A 16,306-nucleotide genomic window follows, 5' to 3' on the forward strand; every position below is an offset into this window, starting at 1 on the left:
TGTCAGTCAAGCGCTGCAGAGGCGGGGCCAAGAGCTGTCCTCCAATCATATTCCACCCTACTCTAAAGTGGGCGAGGCCTGTATGTAACATAACGGGACAGATAGGAGTGACAATCCACTATTACCTCCGGCGGCCAATCAGAGACGTCACCGACTAGAAGGGGCGGGGTCAGGTAACAAAACAACTGGCCTGTGGCCGGAGGCTGTCAATCATCTATTGAAAAGGCGGGGCCAAGTATTATTAGCCAATCATAAGTCTTCTCTATAGGAACAGCTGGAGAATACAAATAAGGAGAAATAGGCGGGTCCATCCGAACTAAGAGAACCAATCAGAGATATTGTATGGATGAGGGGGCGGAGCGCGAGCTGTCCATCTGATGTATATGCTGGTTGTCATAGTGACGTGCCCAGCCTGCCCAGTACTATAGGCTAGACTGGCGGCTCCGCGCTTCCTGGAGGTTTGTCCTCCGCTGCGGTCCGTCCTCCACCCGGAAGTGGTGTGTTGTATGGTGATCTTTACTCTCTGCAGAGCTCGGGCAGACACATGGACTCCTGGGTCCGATTCAGCAGCCAGAGCCAGGCCAAGGAGCGGCTCATCAGGTGCCCGGACATGGAGGCAGGAGGGCGGGGAGGGGAAGGGGCTTAGCCGGCTCTATCACACACGGAAGGATACAGCAGCTCAGTATATAACACAGGGAAGGATTAGATACAGCAGCTCAGTATATAACACAGGGAAGGATTAGATACAGCAGCTCAGTATATAACACAGGGAAGGATTAGATACAGCAGCTCAGTATATAACACAGGGAAGGATTAGATACAGCAGCTCAGTATATAACACAGGGTAGGATTAGATACAGCAGCTCAGTATATAACACAGGGAAGGATTAGATACAGCAGCTCAATATCACACAGGGTAGGATTAGATACAGCAGCTCAATATCACACAGGGAAGGATTAGATACAGCAGCTCAGTATATAACACAGGGTAGGATTAGATACAGCAGCTCAGTATATAACACAGGGAAGGATTAGATACAGCAGCTCAGTATATAACACAGGGAAGGATTAGATACAGCAGCTCAGTATATAACACAGGGTAGGATTAGATACAGCAGCTCAGTATATAACACAGGGTAGGATTAGATACAGCAGCTCAGTATATAACACAGGGAAGGATTAGATACAGCAGCTCAATATCACACAGGGTAGGATTAGATACAGCAGCTCAATATCACACAGGGAAGGATTAGATACAGCAGCTCAGTATATAACACAGGGAAGGATTAGATACAGCAGCTCAGTATATAACACAGGGAAGGATTAGATACACAGCTCAGTATAACACAGGGAAGGATTAGATACAGCAGCTCAGTATATAACACAGGATAGGATTAGATACAGCAGCTCAGTATATCACACAGGGTAGGATTAGATACAGCAGCTCAGTATATAACACAGGGTAGGATTAGATACAGCAGCTCAGTATATCAAACAGGATAGGATTAGATACAGCAGCTCAATATATCACACAGGGAAGGATTAGATACAGCAGCTCAGTATATAACAGAGAAGGATTAGATACAGCAGCTCAGTATATAACACAGGGTAGGATTAGATACAGCAGATAGTATCAAACAGGATAGGATTAGATACAGCAGCTCAGTATATAACAAGGTAGGATTAGATACAGCAGCTCAGTATATCACACAGGGTAGGATTAGATACAGCAGCTCAGTATATCGCACAGGGTAGGATTAGATACAGCAGCTCAATATCACACAGGGAAGGATTAGATACAGCAGCTCAGTATATAACACAGGGAAGGATTAGATACAGCAGCTCAGTATATAACACAGGGTAGGATTAGATACAGCAGACAGTATAACATAGGGTAGGATTAGATACAGCAGCTCAGTATATAACATAGGGTAGGATTAGATACAGCAGCTCAATATCACACAGAGTAGGATTAGATACAGCAGCGCAGTATAACACATGGTAGGATTAGATACAGCTTGGTATCACAGGGTAGGATTAGATACAGCAGCTCAGTATATAACACATGGTAGGATTAGATACAGCAGACAGTATCACATAGGGTAGGATTACATACAGCATAAAATAATAATTGACATAATAGGACGGCTGCAGTATCTAATGGGCACATAGTAGTTACACTGAAAGCTTATTGTACTCATTGGTGCGACTAGTGACCGACCTAAAATCAGAACGTAAATGGCGTCGTCATAAACCACATGGCGCTGGATATAACTGCAAGTGTAGGGACAGTCTGTACGGGCGGCTGGGGTCTCCTGTATACGGCATTACAGGCCCAGATTGTGTGCGGCGGGGCCATCATCTCATCATTGCTGCAGGAAATCATTCTACAATAGCTTCTTCTGTATATTTTACCCTCAGAGCTTTACCTCCTCTGTAAAACATAATCGGCTGTCACCCAGCTTTCCTACGCTCCTGATCTGCATACACTCTGAGTGGCACCCCCTGTGATCCTGTGCCACCCAGCTTTTCCTGCGCTGACCCTGCTCTCTCCCTTTGTAGGGCGGCTCAGTATGCCTGCACATTACTGGGGTACACCCTGCAGAAGAATGGGGCCAGCAGTGACGTTATTACAACCATCAAACAGCTGGAGGCGCACCTGAGCCTGGGCCGGAAGTGTGAGTATCGCCCTGTGCCCCCTGCTGCCCCCCACCACCCCTCTGTATCACTCACCTTCTCTTCTGTCCTCAGTGTTCAGACTGGGTAACTCCATGGACGCCCTGGAGTCAGCGAAGCGCGCCATCCACCTGTCAGATGTGGTACTGCGCCTGTGTATCACCGTCAGCCATCTGAACAGAGCCATGTACTTCGCCTGCGATAACATCCTGTGGCTGGGGAAGAGCGGACTGGCCAAGAGCACCGACCAGGAGAAGTGGAGCCAGCGCTCCTTCAGGTGAGAGAAATACTCCACTCCCCTCCAGAGCTGCAGTGACAGTCCTTAAACTCCACTCACCTCCAGAGCTGCAGTGACAGTCCTTATACTCCACTCCCCTCCAGAGCTGCAGTGACAGTCCTTATACTCCACTCACCTCCAGAGCTGCAGTGACAGTCCTTATACTCCACTCCTCTCCAGAGCTGCAGTGACAGTCCTTATACTCCACTCACCTCCAGAGCTGCAGTGACAGTCCTTATACTCCACTCACCTCCAGAGCTGCAGTAACAGTCCTTATACTCCACTCCCCTCCAGAGCTGCAGTAACAGCCCTTATACTCCACTCCTCTCCAGAGCTGCAGTAACAGCCCTTATACTCCACTCCCCTCCAGAGCTGCAGTAACAGTCCTTATACTCCACTCCCCTCCAGAGCTGCAGTGACAGTCCTTATACTCCACTCCCCTCCAGAGCTGCAGTAACAGCCCTTATACTCCACTCCCCTCCAGAGCTGCAGTGACAGTCCTTATACTCCACTCACCTCCAGAGCTGCAGTAACAGCCCTTATACTCCACTCCCCTCTAGAGCTGCAGTAACAGCCCTTATACTCCACTCCCCTCCAGAGCTGCAGTAACAGCCCTTATACTCCACTCCCCTCCAGAGCTGCAGTAACAGTCCTTATATTCCACTCCCCTCCAGAGCTACAGTAACAGCCCTTATACTCCACTCCCCTCCACAGCTGCAGTAACAGCCCTTATACTCCACTCACCTCCACAGCTGCAGTAACAGTCCTTATACTCCACTCCTCTCCAGAGCTGCAGTAACAGCCCTTATACTCCACTCCCCTCCAGAGCTGCATTTACAGCCCTTATACTCCACTCCCCTCCAGAGCTGCAGTAACAGTCCTTATACTCCACTCACCTCCAGAGCTGCAGTAACAGTCCTTATACTCCACTCCTCTCCAGAGCTGCAGTAACAGCCCTTATACTCCACTCACCTCCAGATCTGCAGTAACAGTCCTTATACTCCACTCCCCTCCAGAGCTGCAGTAACAGCCCTTATACTCCACTCACCTCCAGAGCTGCAGTAACAGTCCTTATACTCCACTCCCCTCCAGAGCTGCAGTAACAGTCCTTATACTCCACTCACCTCCAGAGCTGCAGTAACAGCCCTTATACTCCACTCCTCTCCAGAGCTGCAGTAACAGTCCTTATACTCCACTCCTCTCCAGAGCTGCAGTAACAGCCCTTATACTCCACTCACCTCCAGAGCTGCAGTAACAGTCCTTATACTCCACTCCCCTCCAGAGCTGCAGTAACAGTCCTTATACTCCACTCCCCTCCAGAGCTGCAGTAACAGTCCTTATACTCCACTCACCTCCAGAGCTGCAGTAACAGCCCTTATACTCCACTCCCCTCCAGAGCTGCAGTAACAGTCCTTATACTCCAAACACCTCCAGAGCTGCAGTAACAGCCCTTATACTCCACTCCTCTCCACAGCTGCAGTAACAGCCCTTATACTCCACTCACCTCCAGAGCTGCATTTACAGCCCTTATACTCCACTCCCCTCCAGAGCTGCAGTAACAGCCCTTATACTCCACTCCCCTCCAGAGCTGCAGTAACAGTCCTTATACTCCACTCCCCTCCAGAGCTGCAGTAACAGCCCTTATACTCCACTCCCCTCCAGAGCTGCAGTAACAGCCCTTATACTCCACTCCCCTCCAGAGCTGCAGTAACAACCCTTATACTCCACTCCCCTCCAGAGCTGCAGTAACAGTCCTTATACTCCACTCCCCTCCAGAGCTGCAGTAACAGCCCTTATACTCCACTCCCCTCCAGAGCTGCAGTAACAACCCTTATACTCCACTCCCCTCCAGAGCTGCAGTAACAGTCCTTATACTCCACTCACCTCCACAGCTGCAGTAACAATCGTTATACTCCACTCACCTCCAGAGCTGCATTTACAGCCCTTATACTCCACTCCCCTCCAGAGCTGCAGTAACAGTCCTTATACTCCACTCACCTCCAGAGCTGCAGTAACAGTCCTTATACTCCACTCCCCTCCAGAGCTGCAGTAACAGCCCTTATACTCCACTCACCTCCAGAGCTGCAGTGACAGTCCTTATACTCCACTCCCTTCCACAGCTGCAGTGACAGTCCTTATACTCCACTCCCCTCCAGAGCTGCAGTGACAGTCCTTATACTCCACTCACCTCCAGAGCTGCATTTATAGCCCTTATACTCCACTCCCCTCCAGATCTGCATTTACAGTCCTTATACTCCACTCATCTCCACAGCTGCAGTAACATTCCTTATACTCCAAACACCTCCAAAGCTGCAGTTACAGCCCTTATATTCCACTGGAGTATGTGAGCTGTGGCTGCTGCTCTGGCTGTGGCTGTAATGTATGAGCTGTGACTGCAGCTCTGGCTGTGACTGGGGTGTATGAGCTGTACCTGCAGTGTATGAGCTGTTGCTGCAGCTCTGGCTGTGACTGGAGTGTATGAGCTGTGGCTGCAGTACATGAGCTGTTGCTGCAGATCTGGCTGTGACTGGGGTGTATGAGCTGTGGCTGCAGTACATGAGCTGTTGCTGCAGCTCTGGCTGTGACTGGAGTGTATGAGCTGTGGCTGCAGTACATGAGCTGTTGCTGCAGCTCTGGCTGTGACTGGAGTGTATGAGCTGTGGCTGCAGTACATGAGCTGTGGCTGCTGCTCTGGCTGTGACTGGAGTGTATGAGCTGTGGCTGCAGTACATGAGCTGTGGCTGCTGCTCTGGCTGTGACTGGAGTGTATGAGCTGTTAGCTCTGGCTGTAATGTATGAGCTGTTGCTGCAGCTCTGGCTGTGACTGGAGTGTATGAGCTGTGGCTGCAGTACATGAGCTGTGGCTGCAGATCTGGCTGTGACTGGAGTGTATGAGCTGTGGCTGCAGTACATGAGCTGTTGCTGCTGCTTTGGCTGTGACTGGAGTGTATGAGCTATGGCTGCAGTACATGAGCTGTGGTTGCAGCTCTGGCTGTGACTGGAGTGTATGAGCTGTTGCTGCTTCTCTGGCTGTAATGTATGAGCTATGGCTGCAGTACATGAGCTGTGGCTGCAGCTCTGGCTGTGACTGGAGTGTATGAGCTGTTGCTGCTGCTCTGGCTGTGACTGGAGTGTATGAGCTGTACCTGCAGTGTATGAGCTGTTGCTGCAGATCTGGCTGTGACTGGGGTGTATGAGCTATGGCTGCAGTACATGAGCTGTTGCTGCAGATCTGGCTGTGACTGGAGTGTATGAGCTGTACCTGCAGTACATGAGCTGTTGCTGCAGCTCTGGCTGTGACTGGAGTGTATGAGCTGTACCTGCAGTGTATGAGCTGTTGCTGCAGCTCTGGCTGTGACTGGAGTGTATGAGCTGTACCTGCTGTGGCTGCAGCTCTGGCTGTGACTGGAGTGTATGAGCTGTTAGCTCTGGCTGTAATGTATGAGCTGTTGCTGCAGCTCTGGCTGTGACTGGAGTACACCCGGGTCACCCTGTCTTTTCTTCCCCCTCAGATATTACCTCTTCTCCCTCATCATGAACCTGAGCCGTGACCTGTATGAGATAAAGCTACTGATGGAGACGGAGAGCGGCAGCAAGCGTTGTAAAGCCGCGGCGGAGAACGGAGCGGTGTCGCGGGGTGAGCGGCCTCCTCCCCACCCTTTGGCGCTCCAGCTGCGGCTGCTGGTCCAGGTGCTGCGCAGTAACCCCCCGCTCCTGCTGGACCTGCTGAAGAACGCCTGCGACCTCTTCATCCCCCTGGACAGGCTGGGACTGTACAAGAGCAATGCAGGGGTGGTGGGGCTGTGCGGCCTGACCTCCTCCATACTGTCCATCCTCACCATCACCCACCCCTGGCTGAAGATCAAGCCCTGACCGCCCGCCGATCAACCCCAGCTCTCCCAGACTCCTCATTTATGGGGGGGGAGGGGGTCACTGACTACTCTCACATCCAGGAGTGTGGGAAAGCTGGGTGACCTGTGCCGGAGCCCTTTGTACAGGGGGATTCACTGAGTGATGGGGTGTGTGGCTGTTGGGTGACCCCAGGGCGGTCTGCAGACCCTCACCCTCTCACCCCCCCTTCCTTCTGTCTCTGAGCTCACCCCCTCCTTGTCCTCTGATTGGTTGCTATGGGTTACTGGAGCTCCGCCCAGGAGGAGCCATGTACAGACCCTGGATCCCCTATTAACCCTCTAATGCCTGTACTGTAATGAACATAACGCCTGTATATAATGTATGATTGTAAATAATCTGTAACCCCCAGCCTCAGATTAAAGAGTCACTTTTATACATGTGTCCGCTCACCGCCATCTCTGACAACTGTACTGACTGCGGGCATCACCGTGGTTTATACTCGAGTCCCATCCAGAGCTGCGTTCACAATTCTTACTCTATAGTTCCATCCAGAGCTGCATTTATAATTCTTACTCTCTAGTCCCTTCCAGAGCTGCGTTTATAATTCTTTCTCTCTAGTCCCATCCAGAGCTGTGTTCACAGTTCTTACTCTCTAGTCCCATCCAGAGCTGCGTTTATAATTCTTACTCTCTAGTTCCATCCAGAGCTGCGTTCACAATTCTTACTCTCTAGTTCCATCCAGAGCTGCGTTCACAGTTCTTACTCTCTAGTCCCATCCAGAGCTGCATTTATAATTCTTACTCTCTAGTCCCATCCAGAGCTGCGTTTATAATTCTTACTCTCTAGTCCCATCCAGAGCTGCGTTTATAATTCTTACTCTCTAGTCCCATCCAGAGCTGCGTTTATAATTCTTACTCTCTAGTCCCATCCAGAGCTGCGTTTATAATTCTTACTCTCTAGTCCCATCCAGAGCTGCGTTCACAGTTCTTACTCTCTAGTCCCATCCAGAGCTGCGTTCACAATTCTTACTCTCTAGTTCCATCCAGAGCTGCGTTCACAGTTCTTACTCTCTAGTCCCATCCAGAGCTGCGTTCACAGCTCTTACTCTCTAGTCCCATCCAGAGCTGCATTTATAATTCTTACTCTCTAGTCCCATCCAGAGCTGCATTTATAATTCTTACTCTCTAGTCCCATCCAGAGCTGCGTTCACAGTTCTTACTCTCTAGTCCCATCCAGAGCTGCATTTATAATTCTTTTCACTGAGAAAATCCCAAATATTTACTATAAATGTCATCTTGTTATAGGATTTAATCCCTAGTAAAAGCAGCATCTGCAGTACTGACTCATAAAACGGTATCACACATGATAGGATTAGATACATCAGGTGGGCAAACAAAAATTTAAAGATCACCTTTCACCACCTCCCGTCTTTTCCTCCTGTAATAGCCGCCCTTCCCCTGATTCCGGCACAGTTGGAATTCTTTCTCTAGCTCCCACCGTTCCTGAGCAATCAGTACATTTAGTTTCATTGTCCGATAAACCAACTAGACTCTCTAGTGTGAAGTGGGTGGAGCCAGGCAGGAGTAGACGAGAGGCACCTCCTACCCTGCACCTGCCTGACTCCACCCACTTCACACTAGAGAGTCTAGTTGGTTTATCGGACAATGAAACTAAATGTACTGATTGCTCAGGAAAGGTGGGAGCTAGAGAAATAATTCCAACTGTGCTGGAATCGGGAGGGGTGGCTATTACAGGAGGAAATAATGAGGGTGGTTAAAGGTCCTCTTAAAGGAGTTTATGCTGGTGACAACTCACCTCTTCCCAAAAACTATCACAGCCCTGCCCCCTGTTACTGGCAACCAGCCTGTGTATATCATGTCTGAGAGGTTGTCACAGCCCCGCCCCCTGTTACTGACATCACTGATATGAGATATGATCAGACATGAGCTCCGCCCCCTTATACTACAGTACAGCTATTCATCTATTACTGCTGACAACCAGCCTGTATATATCATGTCTGAGAGGTTGTCACAGCCCCGCCCCCTGTTACTGACAAACAACTGTATATATCATGTGTGAGGGGTTGTCACTCTCTGGTCCTGGCGGTCTTATATAAGACATGTATCAGGCGGATCCTTTGGTCACAGTCTCGCTCTGCTGATAGATAATTCTTCACACATCAGTGACCTGGCATAATCCTGCAGGACCACGAGCACTGACTACAGAAGAGTCACCGCACAGCCAGGGTAGGATCTGTCACCAGCCGGCAGAAGAAGGAGAGCTCCGGAGATACTCAGGTACATACATAGTCATATATCCTGCAGATTATTACACCACTAGCCTCCTGAGATATGCAGAACATCACTCTGAGGTGAGGGGTACGGATGGGCTGTCCAGGTGTAGTTCATCACCTCTAACAAAGTTTGGGGCATGAGGGGTGTAGACCAGGACATATGTGCAGTGATCACAAAGGTGTACAGAACCTGGTGATGGTGAAGGACCTGTGGTCACATGACCATATCATACTGCCTAGAACAGAGCTCCTCAAACTTTTTACACAGGGGGCCAATTCACTGTCCCTCAGACCATTGGAGGGCCAAAATATAGTTTAAAAAAACAATTTCCTCCCCATACAGCATTAAGGGTAAGTTCACATGTTCCCAGTCCCACGCGGGTTTTGACACAGAGAGATGCGTCGAGCCGCGTCTCTCTCTGGTCAAAACCCGCCTGCCGTGACCATCGCGGTCGCAGCTTTCCCCTCCTATGTCGGCTCAAATGAATGACCCGACATAGGAGGGTGCTGCCGCGGCTTCCGCCTGAAGAAAGGACGTGTCTCTTCTTTTCTCCGCTAGCAGCAGCCCGCTGCTAGTGGAAAAAAGAAGCCCGGCGGTCTGCATAGACCACCATTTTAAAGGGGCGGATTTTGAAGCGAAATCCGCTGTCAAAATCCGCCCCTTTGTTCACGTGTGAACAAGCCCTAAATGCTCCACAGTAGCCCCCTCCTCACACAGTATTAAACGCTCCACAGAAGCCCCCTCCCCACACAGTATTAAATGCTCCACAGCAGCCCCTCCCCACAAAGTATTAAATGCTCCACAGTAGCCCCCTCCCCACACAGTATTAAATGCTCCACAGTAGCCCCCTCCCCACACAGTATTAAATGCTCCACAGTAGCCCCCTCCCCACACAGTATTAAATGCTCCACAGTATCCCCCTCCCCACACTCTATTAAATGCTCCACAGTAGCCCCCCTCCCAACACAGTATTAAATGCTCCACAGTAGCCCCCTCCCCACACAGTATTAAATGCTCCAAAGTATTCCCCTCTCCACACAGTATTAAATGCTCCACAGAAGCCCCCTCCCCACACAGTATTAAATGCTCCACAGTAGCCCCATTCCCTACATAATATTAAATGCTGTACAGTATCCCCGTCCCCACACAGTATTAAATGCTCCACAGTATCCCCCTCCCCACACAGTATTAAATGCTCCACAGTATCCCTTCCCCACACAGTATTAAATGCTCCACAGTAGCCCCCTCCCCACATAGTATGAAATGCTCCACAGTAGCGCCCCTCCCCACACAGTATTAAATGCTCCACAGTATCCCTTCCCCACACAGTATTAAATGCTCCACAGTATCCCCCTCACCACACAGTATTAAATGCTCCACAATATCCCCCCTCACCACACAGTATTAAATACTTCACAGTATCCCCCTCCACACATAGTATTAAATGCTCCACAGTATCCCCCCTCCCCACACAGTATTAAATGCTCCACAGTATCCCCCTCACCACACAGTATTAAATGCTCCACAGTATCCCTTCCCCACACAGTATTAAATGCTCCACAGTAGCCCCCTCCCCACAAAGTATTAAATGCTCCACAGTAGCCCCATTCCCCACAAAATATTAAATGCTCCACAGTATCCCCCTCCCCACACAGTATTAAATGCTCCAAAGTATCCCCCTTCCCCACACAGTATTAAATGCTCCACAGTATCCCCTCCCCACACAGTATTAAATGCTCCACAGTATCCCCCTCCCCACACAGTATTAAATGCTCCACAGTAGCCCCCCCTCCCCACACAGTATTAAATGCTCCACAGTATCCCCCTCACCACACAGTATTAAATGCTCCACAATATCCCCCCTCTCCACACAGTATTAAATACTTCACAGTATCCCCCTCCACACATAGTATTAAATGCTCCACAGTATCCCCCTCCCCAAACAGTATTAAATGCTCCACAGTATCCCTTCCCCACACAGTATTAAATGCTCCAAAGTATCCCCCCTCCCCACACAGTATTAAATGCTCCACAGTATCCCTTCCCCACACAGTATTAAATGCTCCACAGTAGCCCGCTCCCCACACAGTAATAAATGCTCCACAGTAGCCCCATTCCCTACACAATATTAAATGCTCCACAGTATCCCCTCCCCACACAGTATTAAATGCTCCACAGTATCCCCTCCCCACACAGTATTAAATGCTCCACAGTATCCCTTCCCCACACAGTATTAAATGCTCCACAGTAGCCACCTCCCCACATAGTATTAAATGCTCCACAGTATCCCCCTCTCCACACAGTATTAAATGCTCCACAGTAGCCCCCCTCCCCACACAGTATTAAATGCTCCACAGTATCCCTTCCACACACAGTATTATATGCGCCACAGTATCCCCCTCCCCACACCGTATTAAATGCTCCACAGTATCCCCCTCCCCACACCGTATTAAATGCTCCACAGTAGCCCCTCCCCACACAGTATTAAATGCTCCACAGTATCCCCCTCCCCACACACTATTAAATGCTCCACAGTAGCCTCCCTCCCCACACAGTAGTAAATGCTCCACAGTATCCCCCTCCCCACACAGTATTAAATGCTCCACAGTGGCCTCCCTCCCCACACAGTATTAAATGCTCCACAGTATCCCTTCCCCACACAGTATTATATGCTCCACAGTATCCCTTCCCCACACAGTATTAAATGCTCCACAGTAGCCCCCTCCCCACACCGTATTAAATGCTCCACAGTATCTCCCTCCCCACACAGTATTAAATGCTCCACAGTATCCCCCTCCCCACATAGTATTAAATGCTCCACAGTAGCCTCCCTCCCCACACAGTATTAAATGCTCCACAATATCCCCCTCCCCACACAGTATTAAATGCTCCACAGTATCCCTTCCCCACACAGTATTAAATGCTCCACAGTAGCCCGCTCCCCACACAGTAATAAATGCTCCACAGTAGCCCCATTCCCTACACAATATTAAATGCTCCACAGTATCCCCTCCCCACACAGTATTAAATGCTCCACAGTATCCCCTCCCCACACAGTATTAAATGCTCCACAGTATCCCTTCCCCACACAGTATTAAATGCTCCACAGTAGCCACCTCCCCACATAGTATTAAATGCTCCACAGTATCCCCCTCCCCACACAGTATTAAATGCTCCACAGTAGCCCCCCTCCCCACACGGTATTAAATGCTCCACAGTATCCCTTCCCCACACAGTATTAAATGCTCCATAGTATCCCTGTCCCTACACAGTATTAAATGCTCCACAGTATCCCCCTCCCCACATGGTATTAAATGCTGCACAGTATTCCCCTCCCCACACAGTATTAAATGCTCCACAGTATTCCCCTCCCCACATAGTATTAAATGCTCCACAGTAACCCCCCTCACCACACAGTATTAAATGCTCCACAGTATCCCCCTCCCCACACCGTATTAAATGCTCCACAGTATCCCCCTCCCCACACAGTATTAAATGCTCCACAGTATCCCCCTCCCCACATAGTATTAAATGCTCCACAGTAGCCTCCCTCCCCACACAGTATTAAATGCTCCACAATATCCCCCTCCCCACACAGTATTAAATGCTCCACAGTAGCCTCCCTCCCCACACAGTATTAAATGCTCCATAGTATCCCCCTCCCCACATAGTATTAAATGCTCCACAGTAGCCCCCCTCACCACATAGTATTAAATGCTCCACAGTAGCCCCCTCCCCACACAGTATTAAATGCTCCATAGTATCCCCCTCCCCACATAGTATTAAATGCTCCACAGTAGCCCCCCTCACCACATAGTATTAAATGCTCCACAGTATCCCCCTCCCCACACAATATTAAATGCTCCACAGTATCCCCCTCCCCACATGGTATTAAATGCTGCACAGTATTCCCCTCCCCACACAATATTAAATGCTCCACAGTATCCCCCTCCCCACATGGTATTAAATGCTCCACAGTATCCCCCTCCCCACATAGTATTAAATGCTCCACAGTAGCCCCCCTCCCCATACAATATTAAATGCTCCACAGTATCCCCCTCCCCACATGGTATTAAATGCTGCACAGTATTCCTCTCCCCACACAATATTAAATGCTCCACAGTATCCCCCTCCCCACATGGTATTAAATGCTCCACAGTATCCCCCTCCCCACATAGTATTAAATGCTCCACAGTAGCCCCCTCCCCACACAATATTAAATGCTCCACAGTATCCCCCTCCCCACATGGTATTAAATGCTGCACAGTATTCCCCTCCCCACACAGTATTAAATGCTCCATAGTATCCCTGTCCCTACACAGTATTAAATGCTCCACAGTATCCCCCTCCCCACATGGTATTAAATGCTGCACAGTATTCCCCTCCCCACATAGTATTAAATGCTCCACAGTAGCCCCCCTCACCACACAGTATTAAATGCTCCACAGTATCCCCCCACACACAGTATTAAATGCTCCACAGTATCCCCCTCCCCACATGGTATTAAATGCTGCACAGTATTCCCCTCCCCACACAGTATTAAATGCTCCACAGTATCCCTGTCCCTACACAGTATTAAATGCTCCACAGTATCCCCCTCCCCACATAGTATTAAATGCTCCACAGTATCCCCCCTCCCCACACAGTATTAAATGCATTTGTACATACAGCTGAAAGAAGGGATCACACACTAATGGGGAATCCTGTACTGGACGGGTGACGGTGTGTGTGCCATAGGTTAGTCATCACGGCCCCAAGAGCTTCAGGTGCGCCCCTGCCGGTGGGTGGAAATATGTCCTTGGCTGGTTGCATGTGCCCCATGGGTCGTAGTCTGAGGACCCCTGGCCTAGAATGTATGGGCTCCTAGGAGATTTAGGCACCACCCCTTTGCCTATGTCAGGCTGGTTAGGGTAGAGGTGCATTTAGGAGAGACAGATCTACTTACTGAGACTTGAACCGCGCTGTGACCATGCTGAGGCAAAGGGTTAGTCACAAGGAGCGGGCTGGGGGATCCTGATAGACCAAAACACCTAGAACCGAAGCAGGTGAGATCCTTCTAGGCACAGCTGTCACATGACCATGGCTGTGCAGGACTTGTTACTGTGGAAGGACCTGGAGTCACATGGCCATAGTGGTGCAACTTGTGTTATTGTAGATGGACCTGGGTGGTCACATGACTATGTATTTGCAGGATTTGTTACTGTGAAAGGAACAGCGGACTGTTCATTGCAGGCATGTCAAACATGCGTCCCGAGGGCTGCATGCGGCCCTTTACAGGCATATCTGCGGCCCTCACAAAAGTCTCAAACTTTGTCTCTAAACTTTAGAGACAAAGTTTGAGACTTTTGTGCGGGCCACAGATGTACAAAACTCACAATCAGCACTTCCGGCTCTTCATTCATTGGCCCATATCCCTGCATATGACCTGCTTACGTGATCAGCGGCTGCTGTTCACGTAAGCAGGTCATATGCAGGGATATGCAGCGCCGCACCTCTCATGAAGCGACCGCTTCAGGCGGCGCTATGCCGGGGCCCCGGGGGGACGGCATTTTTTAACCTAAGCCAGTCCAGGACAAACTGTCCTGGGCTGGCTTAGTGTCACCGTCTCGACAGGGAAAGTGAGCGGTAGATTGGGGCGATTATGATGATGGGGGGGTTGGAGTGCTGGGGAAGGGTTGGGGTGCTGGGGGGAGGGGGGCTTTTTGATGTCTGTCTGGCCCTTCCTTGGGCTTGAGGACAGTTTTTTTTCCCCACCCATCTTGTAATTCTTTCACTTGCAGGTTAATTGGAGCATTACAGTCTGTAGTGCTCCTATTAACCCCCAAGTGCAAGAATTACAAGTGGGTGGGAAAAAACAGTCCTCAGGCCTAAGGAAGGGCCAGACATCCAGAAGCCCCCCTCCCCCAGCCCCCCTTCCCCAGCACCCCCCCTCCCCCCAGCACTCCCCCTCCCCCCAGCACTCCCCCCCAGCACTCCCCCCCCCCCCCCAGCACTCCAACTCTTCCCCAGCACTCCAACACAATAATGGTGTCTGCCAGCTTTAACTGAGGTGCCATTTTACCGGCAATCGCAGGCACCCGGAGCAAGATTCAGGGCCTGCGTGCATTTTTATGGCAGCCGGGAGCCTTGTGAGGCTCCAGCCTGTCATTCTATACTTTCTATTGTAGGCTACTCTATGTAGCCTGCAATAGAAATGCCGGATTTTTGCGATGCATGGTATTAGTGATCAGTCCCCTAGGCCCTAGCCATTAGCTGCTGTGTGCGGCCCTCGCAACAACCTCTTGTTACTCATGTGGTCCTCGGGATACCCTGAGTTTGACATGCCTGGTTCATTGGATGCCAAATGTGCCCTACCACTAAGAGGCGCCATTGTCACCACATGGTTTTTATGTTGTGGTTGAGTGATGTATATTTATTTTTGCAGGAGCTATATATTATATCTGAAGAAATGTCACTGAGAGAGGACACCCCGACTGTAAGTCTATCTATCTATCTATCTATCTATCTATCTATCTATCTATCTATCTATCTCCTATCTATCTATCTATCTATCTATCTATCTATCTATCTCCTATCTATCTATCTATCTATCTATCTATCTATCTATCTATCTATCTATCTCCTATCTATCTATCTATCTCTGATACCTATCTATTATTATACAGGGCAGTGCACTGTCCCGTGTTGCCCACCTGCCCCTCATCCATTCGGCCTCTCAGCTCCTCAGCTTTGCCTACCATGATGTGAAGTCTCTGCACCCGCTGGTGGGGTACTTCTGTGATATTTCGGAGAGAGGGGTGCAGGTGGTGAGTGGAGCGGCTGCCCTTGTGGGGTCTCCGCTCCTGAAGCTTGTAGAACCTCAGGGTAAGTCTGGCGGTATTATTTATGATGTGTGTGGACATTACCCGATCCCCGGCCGCTCCGCTCTCTCCTGTAGTAAGGTGCATATAGTCATTATTGGTGGTTTGGGGGTTAAATAATAGGGCAGCTGGCACATTATGGCTGAGCCATACCGGCGGGGCATTACATATAACCCGGGGGGCTATAGATTCAGGTCTGTGCTCGGACTGCGGCCAAATCTCTGACCCCATTTTATAAGTGAGCAGGAATCCAGTAAAACATCCCGGCAGGAGGAGTCAGGATGCCAGGCCCCTCGGGTCAGCGGCACGTGGCACGGTCCGTGACGGCGATATCAGGGGGCCTCATG

General features: G+C 50.0%; 3 protein-coding genes and 1 long non-coding RNA gene across 4 annotated transcripts in view; 3 read left to right on the forward strand and 1 right to left on the reverse strand.

Annotated features, from left to right (window-relative positions):
• Positions 1 to 5, reverse strand: part of LIX1L (limb and CNS expressed 1 like) — a 21,545-nt gene extending 21,540 nt beyond the window's left edge. The window contains exon 1 of the mRNA XM_075283306.1: positions 1 to 5. This exon is cut by the window's left edge and continues 367 nt beyond it. The gene's annotated coding sequence lies outside the window, so the exon portion shown is untranslated.
• LOC142214380 (uncharacterized) overlaps positions 1 to 16,306 on the forward strand; it is a 572,210-nt gene that overhangs the window by 67,312 nt on the left and 488,592 nt on the right. The window lies entirely within an intron of this gene.
• PEX11B (peroxisomal biogenesis factor 11 beta) lies at positions 472 to 7,238 on the forward strand. Its single transcript, XM_075281245.1, has 4 exons — positions 472 to 600; positions 2,563 to 2,678; positions 2,752 to 2,953; positions 6,466 to 7,238. Exons 1-4 carry the CDS (start codon positions 545 to 547, stop codon positions 6,824 to 6,826), a joined length of 735 nt encoding a protein of 244 aa, XP_075137346.1. The 5' UTR covers positions 472 to 544; the 3' UTR covers positions 6,827 to 7,238.
• Positions 14,179 to 16,306, forward strand: part of LOC142213475 (perilipin-1-like) — a 44,585-nt gene continuing 42,457 nt past the window's right edge. The window contains exons 1-3 of the mRNA XM_075281824.1: positions 14,179 to 14,331; positions 15,524 to 15,574; positions 15,819 to 15,963. Of these exons, the coding sequence (XP_075137925.1) occupies positions 14,179 to 14,331; positions 15,524 to 15,574; positions 15,819 to 15,963 (349 nt within the window). The remainder of the gene's footprint in view (positions 14,332 to 15,523; positions 15,575 to 15,818; positions 15,964 to 16,306) is intronic.

This window comes from Leptodactylus fuscus, chromosome 7, assembly GCF_031893055.1.
Source record: "Leptodactylus fuscus isolate aLepFus1 chromosome 7, aLepFus1.hap2, whole genome shotgun sequence".
In the NCBI taxonomy this organism is placed as follows: domain Eukaryota; kingdom Metazoa; phylum Chordata; class Amphibia; order Anura; family Leptodactylidae; genus Leptodactylus; species Leptodactylus fuscus.